The sequence below is a fragment of the Folsomia candida genome, unplaced genomic scaffold (assembly GCF_002217175.1).
Source record: "Folsomia candida strain VU population unplaced genomic scaffold, ASM221717v1 Fcan01_Sc004, whole genome shotgun sequence".
Taxonomy (NCBI): Eukaryota; Metazoa; Arthropoda; class Collembola; order Entomobryomorpha; family Isotomidae; genus Folsomia; species Folsomia candida.
Window position 1 is genome coordinate 2,860,953 of NW_019091196.1, and position 19,446 is coordinate 2,880,398.

The 19,446-nt window shown below is 34.9% G+C and overlaps 2 protein-coding genes across 3 annotated transcripts; one reads left to right on the top strand and one right to left on the bottom strand.

Moving 5' to 3' along the window:
* Window positions 1–8,087: 8,087 nt before the first annotated feature.
* Window positions 8,088–9,375, top strand: LOC118435205. The gene is made up of 2 exons (XM_035850774.1): window positions 8,088–8,422; window positions 8,835–9,375. The coding sequence occupies exons 1-2, from the start codon at window positions 8,312–8,314 to the stop codon at window positions 9,264–9,266; spliced, it is 543 nt and encodes a 180-aa protein (XP_035706667.1). The 5' UTR covers window positions 8,088–8,311; the 3' UTR covers window positions 9,267–9,375.
* An 8,309-nt stretch (window positions 9,376–17,684) lies between these two features.
* Window positions 17,685–19,301, bottom strand: LOC110848627. 2 transcript variants are annotated; one of them, XM_022095882.2, is made up of 4 exons: window positions 19,028–19,301; window positions 18,712–18,828; window positions 18,386–18,633; window positions 17,685–18,315 (listed from the first exon to the last, which is right to left on the bottom strand). In XM_022095882.2, the coding sequence occupies exons 1-4, from the start codon at window positions 19,130–19,132 to the stop codon at window positions 17,919–17,921; spliced, it is 867 nt and encodes a 288-aa protein (XP_021951574.1). In that variant the 5' UTR covers window positions 19,133–19,301; the 3' UTR covers window positions 17,685–17,918. The 2 variants fall into 2 exon arrangements, with proteins under 2 accessions (XP_021951574.1, XP_021951575.1); XM_022095883.2 differs by having other exon boundaries at window positions 18,712–18,797; window positions 19,028–19,299.
* Between the last annotated feature and the right edge of the window lie 145 nt (window positions 19,302–19,446).

Here is a 19,446-nt window from a genome sequence, read left to right on the forward strand (position 1 = left end):
AAATTGTATATACTGATTTAGACGAGTAGGTGGATTTTGTCTTGGTTGCAATTTTGTAGTGACATATTTATTGAAAAAGGAATATTTGAATATTTATGTATAATTTCTTGTACGATCAACAATGTGAAAGAGTAAATAAAATTCATCGTCACTAATTTCAATTTTTTTTAATCAATTAAATTTTCATAATGTTGAATGTATACAAAATTGGTTGTCTTAAACGTCCAGTTTCGTATTTTAGTCAATTTAAGATACTTTATTATTATCAATAGATTCTTTTCCTTTTGTGTCAAAAGTTTGCATAAAATTTCAATAAAAAAATACGAGGCAATTCACATAGTCATTTGTAACTTTGTAAAATCCATGCGTTTAGTAAAATAATTTTACAAATTTTTACGAAATATAGATACGCCCGAGATCAAATTTCTAAATTTACAAAAATTTACAAGCTAATTTTCGTACAAAACATTTGTTAAATTTTGTAAAAGTTTGTAAGTTTACACAGAATTTACAATGTTGCCTCAATAATTGTTTGAATAATATGAAATTGAAAATCTACATAATTAAACTATTTAATGTTATTTTCCCACAATTTTTTACCTTAATTTTTTACCTTACCTTATTTTTTACGTTAAGGCAATTCACGCAGTCCTTCATAACTTTATAAAATACGTGCGTTTTGTAAAGTATTTTTACAAACTTTTACAAAATAAAAAAAACGTCCTTGATCTGTGTAAATTTAAACAAATTTTTAGACTAATTTCTTTAGGAATATTTGTAAAATTTTAATAAATAATTAAAATAATTTTTCAAGGACTTCAGACTAGAAACAAATTTCGCAAAAAAATACTTTTAAAATTTACCATCAAAATTGTAAACGAATTTCGTTACAGGAAAAAGATTTTGACAAACTAATTGCAATATTGAAACCATTTTAAACAAATTTTTTAAATTCCCTAAAAAATCGCCAAAGAAAGTCGAAAATAATATTTATAAAAATTACATTTATTACCACATGCATTTTTCTAGGTTAGTTGGTGGTAACAAAATAGTAATTGTAAATTTCATTGTTTAAAATGTTAACCATCGTGACTGTTACATAGATATTAAAAACTAAAATTCGAAGTATCTAGTTTCTAATTTGTTCTAAATCATCAGTTTTGAGCTGAGCTGATAAACTAATTGTATGATGCACCGGATATTAGTCAATTAAAATAATTAATATGTGCATATTAATTAATTAATTATATTAATTAATTAAATTATAATTGAATATCAATCACGCCATAAAGTGGTTTTATTGTAAGTATTAAGATCAGTAAATATTTTACAGGTTCGTTGTACCATTTGGGTTAATTAACTAAATACATTAAATATATTAAATTATTGGTTACACTAACAATGGAGGTCTCCCAGGGTGTGCTCTCCGATTTAGTTTACCTCTAATATGGAGAAGAAAGTTGTAAGAAAGTTCTTAAAATTGTTGTTTTTTCCAAAATTTTTATTAATTATTAAACTATTCCAAGTAACATATATCGTAATACCTGCTAATGCAGATATAGAACGCATGATATTTTTTCACCTGAACAAATAAACAATTAATTGTTTTGCGGAAAATACCTAGTTCTTGGAATAATTCCGCAATTAAAAGTTATGTCATGGTCTGCATGGAACGTGGCCTGACGTCAAAGTGCAAGAAATACGTAAAATGTTTGCGAGACAAAAATATGAGCTCATAATAAAGATATACTTTTTCCTGCTCCGTCACAAACTAGATGCGAGTGAGTGAAACTCAGAATTAGGAAAAATCTTAACATTACTTTTGGTCCACATGCCTACATAGTTTTATTATCGCAACAAAGAAAATCAGCCAAAAAACGGGTAGCTTTCTCTTCTTAAAAAAAGAGAAAGCATGTCTCGCTTGTTATTCCCATAAAGATACAAAACGTCATAAAATTGGGGTAAATGTGACGTAAATGTGACATCCGAATGGTCATGATTGTTGTTAATGTGACCACTCCGACATGTTTAAGATTATTGGTAATGATAACTACGCCATTTGGTGGATGAGGGCTTACCTGTGTACCTTGACGTGTGTCGTGTTAGCGAAGATTTGCTTATCCTTTCCACTACGAAAAATTGAATTTTGGCGCAAATTTCTTCATTCTATTTAGTAGATCGGCAAATCGGATATTATGAAGGCGGAATTAAAAAAAAACTTATAAAATCTGACTTGCTTCAATTCGGTTTCGTCAAAAAATGCGGAATTTATCTCGACGAGAAATGTCTGTAATTCGAATCTTCAATTTGTGAATCCTAAAATTAGAAAACACATTAACGATTTTGATTTACTTTGATAACACTTGGCCACCTGGAAACGTGTTCGAAAGACCTATTTACTTCAAACTTAAAATTCACGACGTAAATAAAATTCTTGTGGCGTTATAGTTTGCTGAATTTGCTTTTTTTATTGAGATAATTTTATTCACGTCAACTCTCGTAATTCGGTACCCACGTAAACTTTTGAAGATTAGTGTACGATCCTCGGCTCCGAAATGCATTTTGGAGTAGGTACATTTATATATGTATATTTATCAATAAGGTAGGTATATTATATTTAGGTAGATTTATATGACCCTACCGGCATCACCATTTAAAAATGTTGTGGTGATGAAAAATTTACCACTCAGAAACAAATAACTACCAATCTGATAGGAAATTACTACCAAATCAGCAGCAGTATGGGATATGTGTCGAATTTTTAGCAGTGGATATACAGTTGCGATGGTAACATCCATTTTATGTTTGACAGTGATTTTAAAATACTCGACTAGTTAACGAGGTTCTTCCGTAATAATAACCGAGATAATTTCTGGGAGTAACTGTCAAATCCGAAGCCCGTACAAAAAAAGCAAAAATTTCCCAAGGCTCGGAAAGTAATTCAGAAAATTTTACTATTTACAACCCTGACCAACTTTCTACACAATTCTGATTCTGCACACGTCTCATGTACATACGTTTTAAAGAATATTTCATAATTTCAATCTTTAAAATCGATACGGCACACGTTACAGGGAAGAAACTCGTCTGGAGTTTCTAAACATATTTGAAACAGGAAATCCTCGTAGGGCTTTTTTTGTCACATGTGTGACTAGAATTTCGTAATTCGTTACTCGTATGCAGTCATAACACAACTTACTTTAATCCTGTTTAGATATGTGGTATAGTCACGTACGTAGTATTGAATTCTCGGTATTAAAGTTGGTACTACTTGGTGTTAAAATTTTCTATACCGGTCCGTAAAATTTTGCTACCCACATGATAAAACTTTAATATCGAGCATCGAGCTACAACTGGATTTCTAAAAGTGTGTTTTCCTGGAATAACTTATTGTGTGAAATATGTACTTAAATAAATTCCTCAATTACTTTTGCATTATTGATTTTTGGTAATCATTGGAAAAATCTTTAATTACTTATAAATACTTCAATATGTTTAAATTCTTAAATCGACTTGCAAATCCCTCAAGTTGAGATTTTTCTGCAATTCGTACATATCTTTTTATCACGAAAGCAGATCTCCGTCGATGGAATAAAATAATAAAATAATTAAAATTCTTAAAATTTTTGGGTTGTATGAAATATACATTAATTATTTTTAGCACGAGTATGGATGTGACAAAAAGCGTATTTTTAGAAATTGGGTTTAGAATTTTCTAGAATTTTTAGTTTACAGAAATTTTGTGACTGAGAAATCCAGATTGGTGTCCAGATCCTGATATGTGTGTAATGCTAACATTCACACATATGTACATACATTTTAGCCTTGGTTACTATATGATAAGCACGTTAGTATGAACAGTTATCTAGTTAGGTTAGAACCAGAATGCGGCACTATTAACACGAGGGGAGGACATTCACTTTCACCCAATATTTCTTATCGTGTGTATAAATAGATGTACATTAATTCTCTTCATGTTTTCCCAATCGGCATACAAAACAGGGGCACAAAAGAAGAAGTGAAAGCAATTTGTCACACATTTGCTTCTTATTCGGATGGAGAAAGTGTGGTGCTGGAGTCGTGTGGCATGTCAAAGTCAAACTGGTACATGAATTCTGCCTTATTTTTTCTTTGCTAAAAAATATCACCTTTTGGTTTCTCTGTATGTTTTTGACATTATTGGATTTTTTCAGCTTTCTTTTATCCTTCTTCTCTTCCAAGAAATTGTGTGTGTACACTCTTAGAATAGTGGTATTAAATCATTACTGACCGGAGTACAGGTATGCACTCTCAGAAATAGGGTTACGATTACTACCAAAATGTAAACGTACATGACTCAACCGCTATGGTTATGAGTTTGTCACCAACTGGTTACAAATTTATCAGCTCTGGTGACAATTTAATACCAAGTCGGTGAAACAACTTTATAATTAGCCGGTGACAATTGTATCCACTCGATGACAAATTTATAAGCACGGCGGTAGAGTCACATACGTTTACTTTTTGGTTATAATCGTAACCCTATTTCTAAGAGCGTACCGGCACGGTAATAACGGACATTACCGTTTTAGTAATGTCGTGGTAATGAAAAATCTACCACTTGGAAACAAACTAGTACCAATCCGGTAGAAAGTTACTACCAAATCAAGACTAGTATGGACCGGAGTGTGTATCTGACTCTACCAGATTTATAACAGTGCACAGTTGCGTGGGTGGGTTAAACAAATCCATTAAACATAAGTGCATTGCTTGTACACATGTATTTATTAAGTAGCTTCAGCTACTTTATGTGAAGACTTTGTCTGTCTGTCTGTCTGTCTGTCTGTCTGTCCGTCTGTCAGCAGGATAACGGGAGAACGGATAAAGATAATCGAAATCGGTTTTCGCCATCATACATAAGACCCCAGGGGGAGGATCCTATCAACCTTTGGGTGCAACCGGACCACACCCCCTGGCGCCAGGGGGTGTGGTCGGGGCAAAATGAGATTTTTAGTGCAATCGAATCTATGGATGAACTAGAGTGAAATTTTGTGTATCCCTTATGTGCCACACCCCCCGGGCGCCAGGGGGTGTGGTCGGGGCAAAATGAGATTTTTAGTGCAATTGATTCTATGGATGAACTGGAGTGAAATTTTGTGTATCCCTGATGTGCCACACCCCCTGGGCGTCAGGGGGTGTGGTCGGGGCTAAATGAGATTTTTACAAAAATTGAATCTATAGCTGAAATAGAGTGAAATTAAGTGTTCCCGAGTTGTACCACACCCCCTGTGCGCCAGGGGGTGTTGTTGGGGCAAAATGAGATTTTCAGTGAAATTAAAAAACATGGATGAAATACACTGAAATTAAGTGTTCCCCCGCTGTCGTAGGGGTGGAGTGAATCTGAAGCTACTTCCGTATGCGCGTTTGCGACGGTTTATTTTATTTTATCCGAGATAAATGAATGAATCGATCTATTCTCAAGTTGCGGTGAAAGTCAAGAACTTGGGACTTATTTGAATAGGAAAGAAAGAGAAGAATGGAGGACGGGAGACATAGAAAATTTGAGTGGATTGATTTATTCCAAGTTTGACATTCTCGTTTGGGACAATGTGCGTAGGAGTAATTTTTTTACATGTGGAAGGCACAATGAGAATGTTATGTGCTTATCATGTCTCAATTTTAATACATTTTTATGGAAACGAAAAATATTTTGTTTATTGAGTAGTGATAAGTTTGAATTGAATTTCTATTCTAAAATTTACAAACGTCTGATGGGCATATTTTTATTTCGTAATTTTACAAAATAGTGCAACTTTATTTTCGTGAATAGCCTCAACTATAATTTTCATTCATTTGATTGTCACATTCTCAACACCTTGAATCACTCCGTAAAATAATTTAATTTTCTAATTTTACCAAATATCGTCAAACCCGAACATTTTTTTTACAAAAATGCACCATTTTCATTGCAGACTTTTAAAATGTTATTTTGAGTCAATTCACTTCTTCAAGTTTTGCAACATTATTTTGCAAACCAAACCAAACATTTGTAAAATAAAGAGATGCATATATTATCTTGTAAATTTATTCGATGATAATTGTTGAGAAATGACAATGGAGAATTCCCAGCGCATGGTCTCCGATTTTGGCTAACCTAGTGTAAATCAATTATAATTTTAATTAGTTAGAAGTTTAGAAAAGACACGATCTCCCAATGGGCACGTTTGGCAGAGATATTTGCATCCGAAGAGGAGAAAACGCACCCAAAGTTGACAAATTTTACGCTTTCCAAATTTACTGCGCATTATTATCTTTAACATGATTCTCCTAATTAAATAATTCAGAAAATGTTGTTTGCGACGTTAATAAATCCCATTTTTTAGTTTTTAAAGTCAGAGGAGAAAACGGGCTTAAAGTTGACAAATTTTACACTTTCCAAATTTACTGCGCGTTTTCTCCTCTTTGGATGCAAATGCCAAACGTGTCCACTGGGAGATCGTGTCTTTTGAAAATGTCATACTAATTAAATTTGTGATCGATTGACACTAATTTGCTCAAAATCGTAGAGCATACGCTGGGAGACCTCCATAGTGAGTTTCCTGGATTAATAACGAGTACAAATTCATTTTACAAAGTATACTCTTAAAAACCTGGTGTTAATCGTCACCGAACGATGTACATATTTTAGTAACTTCACTAAATAGAGGTAATCTTTTTCACCCCATGGTGACAAATGGTATTAATTTTATCACCATTAAGTGAAACATTATCACCGAACGATGCTGTCTAATTGTCTGTTTTGGAGATTTTGAGAATTTAATTTAATTTGCCATTTAATAATGTGATATTCTTCAAGGTTACATATAATAATTAGCAACAGATTGCCTTTCTCCATGAAACTAGCATGTAAAAAATTAGTCCACGTTGGAGAAAGTTGCCTTTGTCCGGAGAAAACGGGGAGGAGAAAGTTAATGAAATTCGTATATACGAGAGAATGTAATAGAAGACTTTTGCATTTACACAGAATAAAAGAAAGACATTTCTGCATGAGGAAAGTTTGTCGCTTAATAACTTTCCCTTCTTCTTGTACAAGCTACATATCCTTGGCTTCGCCACCTGCAGGTTTTTGTGTGAAGAGATTTTCTTCAAAAATGGGCTAGAAAAAGGTGAAATCTTCAGCAACCACAGATGTGGTTCACATGTATTTCCTCGCTCTAAATAATTTGGTCACGAAATTGTCGGATGTGCAATAACCGCGTATGTATCTGTAGGATGCGATTTGCAAATAGTGTCTGCCAAATTTACTAACCTGTGAGTGTATTGTACTGTTAGAAAGCAGGTATTACATCATTTCTTTAATTACTTATCAGAGTACATCTATGACTCTACCGGCACGGTAATAAGAAGCATTACCGGTTAGTAAAGTTGTGGTAATGACAAATCTACAACTCGGAAAGAAACTACTATACAAATCTGGTATGAAATTATTACCAAATCAATACCAGTGCGGAGTACATATGCGACTCTAGCAGAAAGTATACATATATTTTGTCCTAGTAGGTAAGTATAGATATGTTTCTAAATAGTAGAGTATTAATATTTAGTAAATTTAGTTTGGTTTGTATATTTAGAAACGTAAAAATACAATAGCTTACTATAATGAGAAACTGGATGAAAAGGGTCGTAAATATTAGACCTTTTTTTAAATCCTTACCTCCCTCGGACAACGGCCAGAACTCGGCTTATAAATACATGCATATTTATTTATAAAGCGAGAAATAGGGGTCCTGCGTATTGAAGCTTAAAATGGAGGTCTCCCAGAGATTGCTCTCTGACTAAGGTCAAACTAGTCTCAATCTACAGGATACGATCTCCCAATGGGCACGTATGGCAGAGATATTTGCATCCGAGGAGAAGAAAACGCACTCTGAAAGTCGACAAATTTTACACTTTCCAAATTTACTGCACGTTTTCTTCACTGCTTCTTCGGATTCAAATATCTCGGCCAAACGCACCCATTGGGAGAATGTATTTTTTCAAATTTCATACTAATTAAATTTGTTATCGATTGAGACTAATTTGCTTAAAACCTGTGAGCATACGTTGAGAGACTTCCATTATTAGTGGAGAAATGAAATAAGTTGGGCGGATGAAAAATTTGAAACAATTTTTCGACTAATCAACCCTTCCCTTCATGCAACCCTTCCAATAAAGAACTCGTAATTTTCATGTTCAGTCTGCTACTGACCCTTTAACCATCACTACGTAAACCCGCAAATTGTCTTCGTGTTCACCACACCACCATCACAACAGGTGAAGTTAGAGCCAGAAAATGGCCACCATCATGTCGCACCCACTGCAGGTTAAACAGGAAGTAGGGGAGTACACCAGACCCACAGGGTCAGCGATCGCCTTATTCAAGTCGGAAGTCGAAACAGACCTGGTTAGTTAAAATGGGCACGTTTTAAGTTATCCTTAGTTTACCACCATACAGGGTTTTCACTCCTTAATTATTGTCGGTACCTCACAAAACTAGTGTGGCGGATGAGTTTTCTGTAAAAAATTCCCTATAAATATTCACCAACCTGGGCAAAATTGAATTTTTACCTTTTTAAAGAAATTTAGGGTACAAATTTCAAATAAATACAAAAATTTGAACTTTTCTTAATTTTTAGACCAAACTGTAAATCATTTTTTTAAATTTAAATTTTCGTTTACTTTACAAGAGGAAAGGGGGTTTGAGAAAGTGTTATGCTAGCTTAAAATGAGGGCGGTTGGGGTTAAAAATATTGCATTTTAGGTGCGTGTGGTCTAGAAAATTCTTTTTTTAACCGAGTAATTTTATTAATTTACAGCTTACATCTTGCCAATTTCAAGGGGCAGGATTAACTTCGCCAGGAATTGCTGACCCAAGTGGTCAACCGCTTACAGCGTCAGAAGATATTTGCATTCAATGCGTCATTGTGACACGTTCCGACGGAACTTCCAGATTCATTAAACCAGGCGGTGGTCGAATAATCCTTCGAGTACAGTGTGAACCGCATGGGAAAGTTTCGTTTAAACATACGAGGGGGGATCGCACAATAAATTATGAAATCTATGATGTTGAAAATATGATCATTCATCATCTAAATATGGACGTTACTGAAGCCCCCTTCGCCTTGATTCTGAACGTGGGAAGAAACTCGCGGGACAAAAGGCACTACATTGTGCATTTCCGAACCCAACATGAAACCTTGAGAGCGTATCAACTGATATCTCCCCTTGTGAACGAGGGACAGTTTTAGCCAAAACTTGAGGGTGCTTTAGGTATATACACGTGTAAAACTCGGATTTCGATAAGTGTAATAAAGCCTAGCAAAAAGTTAAATGAATCTGTTTTAACACTTTTCAGATTGTGTAATTCTTTTTGCACTTGGTGAGATGTACTTATTTACATGTGTCTTTACATATTTACCTATTTAAATATTTATATATTTACTTTACTGCGAGAAATTGTCAAAGTTTAATAAATGTTGTAAGTTTTTAATGAATTTTGTAGCACGACAAAAGTCCACTTTATTTTAAGCAGGTACTTAACAGCGCATCTCTCTATTTTGGAAGAACATGTCTTGAAATAAAGGTCATAATGATTTTGATTATGATTTTGACCTTTGAAAGACAAAGGTTTTGTGGAAATGATTGAAATGTTAAATTAATGGAATAGTTTGAGATGAAATTACATTTTTCTGTAGAAATTTCGTACAACTTGTTAAGATGTGAATTCAGTAGTTGAGTTGAGAATATGGGTAGAGGCAAATTGAGACATTTTATGGCAACTGTCTCAATAAAAGCAGTGAAAGTTGACTCGAGACAAATTCGAAGATTTATTGTAGCAATAGCATTTTGGACGCACCTTTCTCACGTGTCTCCATACGTATTTGTTTGTGCTCGTATGTACTTTTGGACAGATGGACGGTTTGTTCGTCCTGGTCATGTCATGTGATATGTCCCATAATTATTGGATTCTGTATCCAGATTTATTTTCGGTATTAGGAAGATGGGAAAATATAAGTATTATTTGTCAGTGGTTGTCACGTTCTTGTCATGAATCATGTAAACCGGAAGCACGCGTTTGTTTGTCTTGTCATCGATTTCTTGCTAATTTTGTTATGTCGTTTAATTACATTACAGCAAAATTAGATTCGATAAAATACCCGGAAGGGCAGAATTTGAGGCAAATTGAGACAAATTATGGATTTGTTACATTTTTACATGAAAATTATATGCGTTACTTAATCAATACGGTTTTGAGGCAGATTGAGACACGTAAGGATTTGTGGCTGTAATATGCTACATAATGCGTTGGGTATGGTCTCCTATACCTAACAAGTAAAATTAAAATATGCTGTTAATCTAACAAGGTTTAATTTTCTTACCATTACGTTTCTTCGTCATTATGTAAATTTTAATTTACAGAACTTTAACACAAGAAATGTGTGTGAATTTTTTAAGAATATGAACAGTATCTAGTTTTTTTTTTACTTTTACGATTTTATTTTGACATGCAACACGTAATAATTTATAAGCACTTTCTGTAATTCACCTAATTATTTTTCACACTTTGAAATTGTCACTAAAATTAACTAAATCATGCTGTATGTTCACAATTTATTTAATTAGGTCTGAAATCTTCCGAGAAACAGCGGCATCCGGTCTGGGATCGCTTTTTAAGTGACAGAATTTCGAAAATCTTTCACATAAGACAGAAACGAGGAGGAGACCTCCGCACGCGACCACGCTAAACAACAGACTGCCCGGTTTTTACCCGGATTCTTCATTCTAGTATTATTTGTGCGAAATTCATCATGTGGCGAAAGGGGAGAAAGTGCATTCTTTAATAATACACCTTTAATTTTGTGCAATAAATAATTTGTAAACGTGCAAGTGATGAGATAAGAATAGACTCTCAAGAAAAATCTTGAGAAAAGGGCAAATTTTTTATTTGTGAAAATCTCAGATGCAAATTGGGTGGACAAAGCCTAACAAATTTTCAAAAATTTTGAACATGTAAAAAAGTTGGTTGAATCATTTTCTAAATTTTATTTCACCTTCCTCTCCGTCGACATCACGGAGAGACAGTTGGTAGTTGCTGAACCAGGTATCAGGGAGACAGCAACTCTTTGCCCCATTCATAGAACAAAGATTCAAAAATCCCGGTGCATCCAACTCACGCCGGTCCTGCCCATGCCTCATCACAGTTGAATTTTGGCATTTGGGGAGACACGTTGCTGCAAAATTATTAACTTTAATTCCACTCTACATCTTGTGAATTGACGAGAACCTTTCTATCCCACGTACGATAAGGAGTCACTCAGCCTCAGGTAAGCATTTATCATTTTTTGGGGGGTCGGTGAATTTTAAATTTGAAGAAATATGAAAGAAACGGCCAACTGCTGCCTTGAATAGGCATACGGCTAACTAAAATGATAGCTAAAAATTTAATTGAATTTAAAAAATATATTTTAAATAATGCCAACGTTCCCTCGATGAGGATAACGGCAAACTGATCAATCGTGATCAAGTAATAATTCAAGTAATAATTGTTTCTTTAAGATTTGAATATGAATGAAGAGAAGGTTCCCGATGGGATAGAAGAGAGGCTGAAAAAGCAAGAAGCAGCTCTTGAAGCTTTAAAAGATGTGCCGACTATGCTGGCAAGTTTAATTGGTCAAGGCAAGATTGATAAGCCTGAAATGAAGTCAACCTGGTCACTTGGTCTTTCGGATGAGGAGGATCAACAAGATTTTGAAAAGGATGCTGACAATTTGTTAGGCAATGTACAGTCAGAAGATGATGGTGAGTTGCCACCTCAGATATTTTTATTTTCAAGAAGGTATTTAGTAATAAACTTATATTTACTATTCGTTAATAATTGACAGACCCACATGAAAAAGAGGTTGAAGAATTGTTGAACGACATTGAGATGGGATCAGATCTGGGACCGGAAGTTTCGCAAAATGTTGCGGCGAGCTTCATAAAAACTGTAACTCGTCCATTATCCAAAGAGTCAAAATCGAAATTGCGTGAAAATATCAAAACTCGGTCAAATTGCAAGGAGTTCGTCCCACCAAAAATAAATAATGAAATTTGGCGTATTATTCCATCGAATGCTCGACTGGCCGATGTCAAACAGCAGCAAATCCAGCAGGCTTTCGCATCCGGGTTATCAGCTTTGGCAGTTATCACAGACCAAGTTTTGTCTAGAAAGTCTGAGATTCCCAAGGAAGTTGTGAGTACGGTGGTTCGATTAGCAATCGATACAGGGAACATTGTGGGAGATCAAGCCCAACAATTAAATTCAACCCGTCGATTTGATTTGAAAAAGTATTTGAACCCTGAATATGGAGGAATTTGTTCATCTCAGGTAAAATTTAGTTTAAATTATGGAAGATGTGATGAAAATCGTAACCGTTGTCTAAATTACAAAATTAATAATAGGTTGAGCACTCAGAATGGCTATTTGGAAAAGACCTTAGTGAAAATTTAAAGAGTTCAAACGCCACATCAAATTTAATTAGAAATACGGCGGCTCGGGGAAACAGGTTTCATCCTTACCAGAGACAAAACATTCGTCCAAACTTCACCCCTTTAAACTTCAATCGCCCGTTTCGTCATCAACGAGGGAACGGGCAGTTTCGAAACTTCAACGCTCGCCAGAACCGGAATCCGTTTCCAGCATGGAAACCAAACCAGTTTCAAAGGAAAGATTAGTGTCACCTTCGGTATGTGTAAACTCGGGCAAATTAGTTAAACGTTTTAGTGATTGGAAAAATCTTACAACTGATACTAAAATTTTAGAAATTATTCAAGGCTATAATATACCTTTTAAATCCGTGCCATATCAAAGTAGAGAGCCAAACACTCCAAAATACTCCGAAATAGATGAAAAATTAATCGATGAGAGTGTTACCAAATTACTAAAAACAGGCGCAATAGTTAGGTCAGATACTGAGCTGGGTCAGTTTATTTCAACAATATTTACTGTTCCTAAACCAGATGGTACAAGGCGACCTATCCTAAATCTTAAAAATTTAAAGTTGTTTATTGAGAATCCACACTTTAAAATGGAAACTATCAAAACAGCTTCACAGCTGATATCTTTAAATTGTTACATGGCAGTAATTGATCTTAGGGATGCTTATCATGCAATTCCAATTGATAAACATAGTCAGAAATATCTCAAATTTATTTGGCGAGGGAAACTTTATACATACACATGTCTTCCGTTTGGTTTGAGCCTGGCTCCGTATTTATTCACAAAATTAACCAAACCAATTATTGCAAAGTTGCGAGAACAAGGAATAATTTTGGCTGTTTATCTAGATGATATTCTAATTATAGGTAGAGATCACAAGGAGTGCCAGGACCACTTAAATATCGTGATGACACTTTTACAAAGACTAGGTTTCACAATAAATTATGATAAATCTCAGCTAATTCCCTGTACTACTGTCAAATACCTCGGATTTATAATTAATTCAGTAGAAATGAGTTTAACATTACCCGAAGAGAAAAAGCTGAGATTAATACAAAAATGTAAAGTAGGCATTGGTAACACCGACTTATCGATTAGAAGTGTTGCAGAATTAGTTGGCTCGCTAATAGCAGCGGTTCCGGCTGTGAAACATGGGTTATTGTTTACTCGCCAATTAGAAATGGATAAAACTAGGGCATTGGAACATAATAATGGAAATTATGAAGGAAAGATGGAAATTTCTGAGTTAGGAAAGCAGGATTTGATATGGTGCATACAGAATTTACCTAAGAGTAACCAATCACTGTACAAAAACTTGAAATTTGATCTTGTCATGTTTACAGACGCATCTCTAAGTGGATGGGGTGCAGAATGCGCTGGGCAAAAAGCAAGAGGAAATTGGCCTGCTAATTTCCATCCTATTCATATTAACGTTTTAGAATTATATGCAGTTATGTACGGGTTAAAGGCGTTAATTAAGGCTCAGAATATTCAAATATTATTGCGAGTTGATAATACGACAACATTGTCATATATAAATAGGTATGGAGGTTGCAAGGCGGATCTTCACAAAGTTTCGAAAAGTATTTGGCGATGGGCCATAAAACAAAATATCGGTTTAACAGCCAGCTATATAAATACCAAGGATAATGTTGTTGCGGATAGATTGTCTAGAGAAAAAGTTGATTCCTCCGATTTTATGCTCACTCCAAAATATTATCAAAAAATTTGTGCTAAATTTTGGTCATCTACTTTAGATTTATTTGCAACGCATGAGACCACGCAATGTCAAAGTTTTTATTCTTATAAACCAGATCCGTTTAGTTTAGGAGTTGATGCATTTTCCTTTCCATGGCAAGATGGTGCATATGCATTTCCACCTTTTAATATGTTGCTAAAAACATTGCGCAAAATTGAGCAAGATCAGTGTCAGATTTACTTGTGGCCCCGTTTTGGAAAACTCAGCCTTGGTTTCCAATATATAAAAAATTAGCAATATCCGAGATTATGTTATTGGGGCCTAACAAGTGTCTTTTATTTGATCCGTACAGAAAGTGCCACTTCAGTCCGAACAACAAGCTCAGTTTGATGGTAGCAATTTTATCGGGAAAATCTGGACAGCATTAAATTTATCGGACTCGGTCATCAAAATTCTTCAAGCGTCAAAATCAAACGGAACATGGATGCAATATAAATCCTCATTAGAAAAATGGTTTAAATTTTGTGCCAATAAGAAGTGGTCACCAACCGAAAGAAATATTGTACATTACTTGGAATTTTTATCAAATTTGTATGAGATAGGATTTAGCTATTCCACAGTTAACACTGCTCGTTCTACTCTTTCGGCCGTTTTTGGTAAAGTGGATGGAATTATTATTGGAGAGCATAAATTAGTAATAGATTTAATGAAGGGAATTAGTCGGTTGAGACCACCAACACCTCGATACAATATTACATGGGATCCAGATAAGGTCTTATTTCATTTGAAATCTATTGTAACTGAAAATTGTTCTCTTAAAAATTTAACGTTTAGGTTAGTATGATTATTAGCATTATGCACGGGTAAAAAAGTGTTCAAACATTATGTAATATTAAGTTGAGTAATGTCAAATGGGGAGAATCTGTACAGATCATTATTACAGGTAGAATGTAAACAACATCAGTTCTAAAAAATAATCCAGTATTAATACTTCCACCCTACCAAGACTCTGATTTGTGCCCTGTTAAAGTTTTAAAGCAATATGTTGAGTGTACTAAATTAATTAGAAATAATGTTGATGAGTTGTTTATATCTTTTGTTAAACCTCACAAGGTCGTGGTTCAGACATTCCCGCACAGAGTTGGCGCTGTACGTTCTCCCGCGAGATCATGCAGAATTCAAACCTTTTTACGCAGCTAATCGTCCCGGCCCTGCTTAACAAAACGGTAGGAATTTTTTTAAAATAATTAACTTTGGTGAAATGGCGAACAAAATGATGCGGAGGGTTAAAATTTTGCAATTTCATCTCAGCGAAACAAAAAAATGTGAGATTTTTAAAATTCCAAAAAACTCTAGAACAAAACACCGGATTGTTGATGACATAATAAAACGATACAAGTATGCAGGTAGTAAAATTGACAGGAAAAGATCTTGTGGATCTCGATCCGTTTGGACACCAGCCATGGTTAAAGCACAAAAATCCAGAATATGGCCAAATCCACGCCGTTGTCAGAAGAAGCTGGCCCTATTATTGAATGTATCAAGATCTGCCAACAAAGTGGCACTGACGGATGACCCTGGACTCAGGGCAATGCGGCGAGAGACCTGTCACATGATTACCAACAAGCAAACGAAGTTTAGAGAAATTGGATGCAGAGCACTGCTTGAGCGGTGCAGTAAAGGTTCGAGCCAAGAAATATTTTCGAAGTGTCCTGGAGCCAATAGTTGAATCCCTGAACCCTTGTAAAAATTAACATTGCACCTTTCAACAAGGCTCTACTCTACTATGAAAAAATGAAATTAAAATTAGAAAATAAAACTAACGACGAGGAAGACCCTAAGCCCCGCATTATCCTTCCTTACATGGGCAAATTAACCAACAGACTAACTATTTTCCTAAGACGTTCTCTAGAATGTGATTTTGGCTACATTCCGGGTAAGAAAATTGGTCAAATTCTTTGCAACCAAAAGGATAAACGGGATCCAAATCCAATCGGAATCTACAAAATTCCACGTTCCTGCTCTTCAAACTATATCGGTCAAACAGGCAGAGAAATCACCACCCGAATAAGAGAACACAAACGTGATGTCAAGAACAAGAATGAAAAATCAGCCGTCGCCACCCACAAAATAAAAAACCCACATCATGACATCAAATATGACTCAGCAAGTCTCATTGATTTCGAACCACGATATTTCCATCGAATTTTTAAAGAAGGTTTATACATACAAAAATGCCAAAATTTAATGAACAGTGATAAAGGCATGACCATAAATCCCATCTGGACCACACTTCTCCTCCCAACTATCAAGCCACCGTGACCCCAATCCAGTGATAATCTCAATACACCTTGACAACACTATTATTTTACCAAATGATACCATTATTTGGAAGTACTTGAAATTTGTTAATTTTATATTTTTCTCTTTACCTGAAGAAGAAATCAGAGTAGATTTCGAAAGCTCGTAATAAAGATATAATAAGAAAAAAATTTAAAAAAATGTCTTCCGACCAATCCTTTGAAGAAACAACTAAGGCTCTACTCCTGCGTACGGTGCAAAATTGCCCAAAAAGTGGCTTTGGATGAATTTTCCTGACTTTTTTCATCGAAAGGACGGTCTTCATCATCTGCGAACCTTAATCCCCAAAATAATGACCGGTTGTTAAAATTATAGATACAAGTCTATTCTAAATCTCACATAAGTATGAAAGACCTGAGATCATACTGACTAATGATTTGGTCGCGTTTGCCATGAAAACCGTGCGTACCGCGAACGATCAGTGTCCGTCACAACTTAATTCATGTGCACAAGCCCGTGGACTACATCTTGAAAAATAAGTTATGATTTCTAAACATTATTGTTCGAACAATTGATAAACAATCTTGCCTTTGGCGATCAAAATAAATGATATAGTATTTGCCATTTATACTCTAAATGACCTGACCAAGAATTTTGAAGTATTATTTCTATGTTGGTTCAATGTGTTTATTTGTTACTAGGGTTGTTAATATGTCATGTCAAGCCGTAAATGTCATGACACGTCGCGCCATGACATGTCATGTCATAAATGTCCGTAAATGTCATAAATGTCATGATCTAAAAATACATGACATTTGACGATATGTCATGACATGTCTTGACGTTTTCAATGACATGTCATGGCATGTCCTTGACACATTGACAAATAATGTAAAAAAACATCTTGATACCCAATTCCAAGACCGAAAATTTGAGTAAATGTCGTAAATGTCGAAAATGTCAATGCCAATGTGTCATGACATGTCATGAGATTTTACAAATTGACGTATTGACAAATACTGACATTGACACGATATTGTAAATGTCTGACATATTGGACATTTACGACATTTATGACATGTCGACATGTCATGACAAATGACACATTAACAACCTTATTTGTTACACAACAATCCCCAAGGAAATTCTTCCTGTTTAAATAAAAGCTTCCTCATTCATACGAGCACATAAAACATTACGAATTTTATTGCTTAGATAGTTCCAGCGTATTTACATACATCTTCCTTACAAATTATTTTTCCTTGCAAACTAAAATTTTATTTTGGGGCTTTTTTAATTCGCATACTGATTATTATCGTAAACCAATAAAAATTCAAGTCTAACTAGGATAGGTAAAGCGTAAGGAATGGTCATATCCATAATTAACCAATTTACAGAACCCCCTATACCAGAAGCAACTATTTATTCCGCCCTAGTATGAGAAATCCAATCCGACTCATGTGTCATCGTCATTCCCAACTTTTCATGTAGTCTTATCGACTTGACGTTATCCTTGACAACCGAACTTGCCCCTTGGAATCCCTGGTTCTTCATTTCCTTCAGCAGCTCAATCATGCAAGTTAACCCGTAACCATTTCGTCTGTGATCCTGTGCAGTTAGCAACGGGCCGACCTGTCCTCGATGAGACAGTAATGCAGCAGCCACTACGATTCCCCCCTCTTTATAGGCACCAATCGATACACTATTGGTAATCATGGATCGTATGCGTTCTTCTGATTTAGCGTTGGGTGTGTTTTTCATAAAGAATTCGACACCATGACCAACGTCCAACTGTTTTGTTTGGATATTCCCTTGTTTTCTTAAAAAATATTTAATAAAAATAAATAAATTTTGCGTTTTGCTTAAATTAAGGCAAAGAAGAAACCTACTGCATTGTCAGTTCGTCAATTTTTTGTGGGGAAATCCAATACGACAAGGTGGGCGTTACGTCGACACTATTTCCCATAGTGAAGGCGCTAATCTCTACAATAAGAGGACTTAGGATTCTTTCAATACCGACAAACATGTGAGACCCTGTCCAATTGATTGCACAAGTAGAAAGAAGGGCTTCCTTGAAATCTTGAGTTATTGTTATGAAGTTGGATGGCAGCGAAATATTTATGTTCTGACCGACATCCTTATCAATTAAGAGTTTAATATTATTTTAATATGTGCACAATTAATTTATGTATGTATGATAATAGCAAAATAAAACCTCTGTTATATAATTGATCAAAATTACTGCCTTTTCCTCAGTTAGCTCTCCGTCCAATGAATAGCATTCCATTTTCTTTGTATTATCTTTGCAAATTGTAACAGCCACATTATAAATCTATTACATAAAACAATAGTAATATCGGCGTGATGGCTTATAATAGGGAGGTTGAGCAAGAGTCAAATTTTGTGATTGGGACTGTAATTTTGATTGTAGAGATAGGACGTCCTGTACCTCTACAATCAAATTTACAGTACAATCACAAAATTTGACTCTTGCTGAACCTCCCTAATAGATCTTGTTTTATTTAACTTACTGCTCCTGATATTGGAAGCCTATCCCTCAAAATCTGCAAGATAGTTGAATAATTTCTTGACTCGATAACTTGGAACCGGTCTACTTTGTTTGTACTAATATTCATTTGAAATGCTTCTGAAGTGCTAAATCTCCAAGAATTGAGAATGTTCAATGCGACAGTAAATTTTACGGGAATATAACACTACTAGTTCCAGTTAGTAATTTAGTCACATCACGAGGAAGTTCTTTATGGGACTTAATGCGATGTTTAAATGAAATGAACAGTTATACAGACTTGCATATGCAATACTAAAGAGCCTGATGCAATGTGATGATGTAATATGATGTTGATTTGACTCAGTCAAAGAATAGAATGATGCAATATTTAATGACTATTGATAATAATTTATGTTAGTATACATGAGTCTTGTGTGAGTC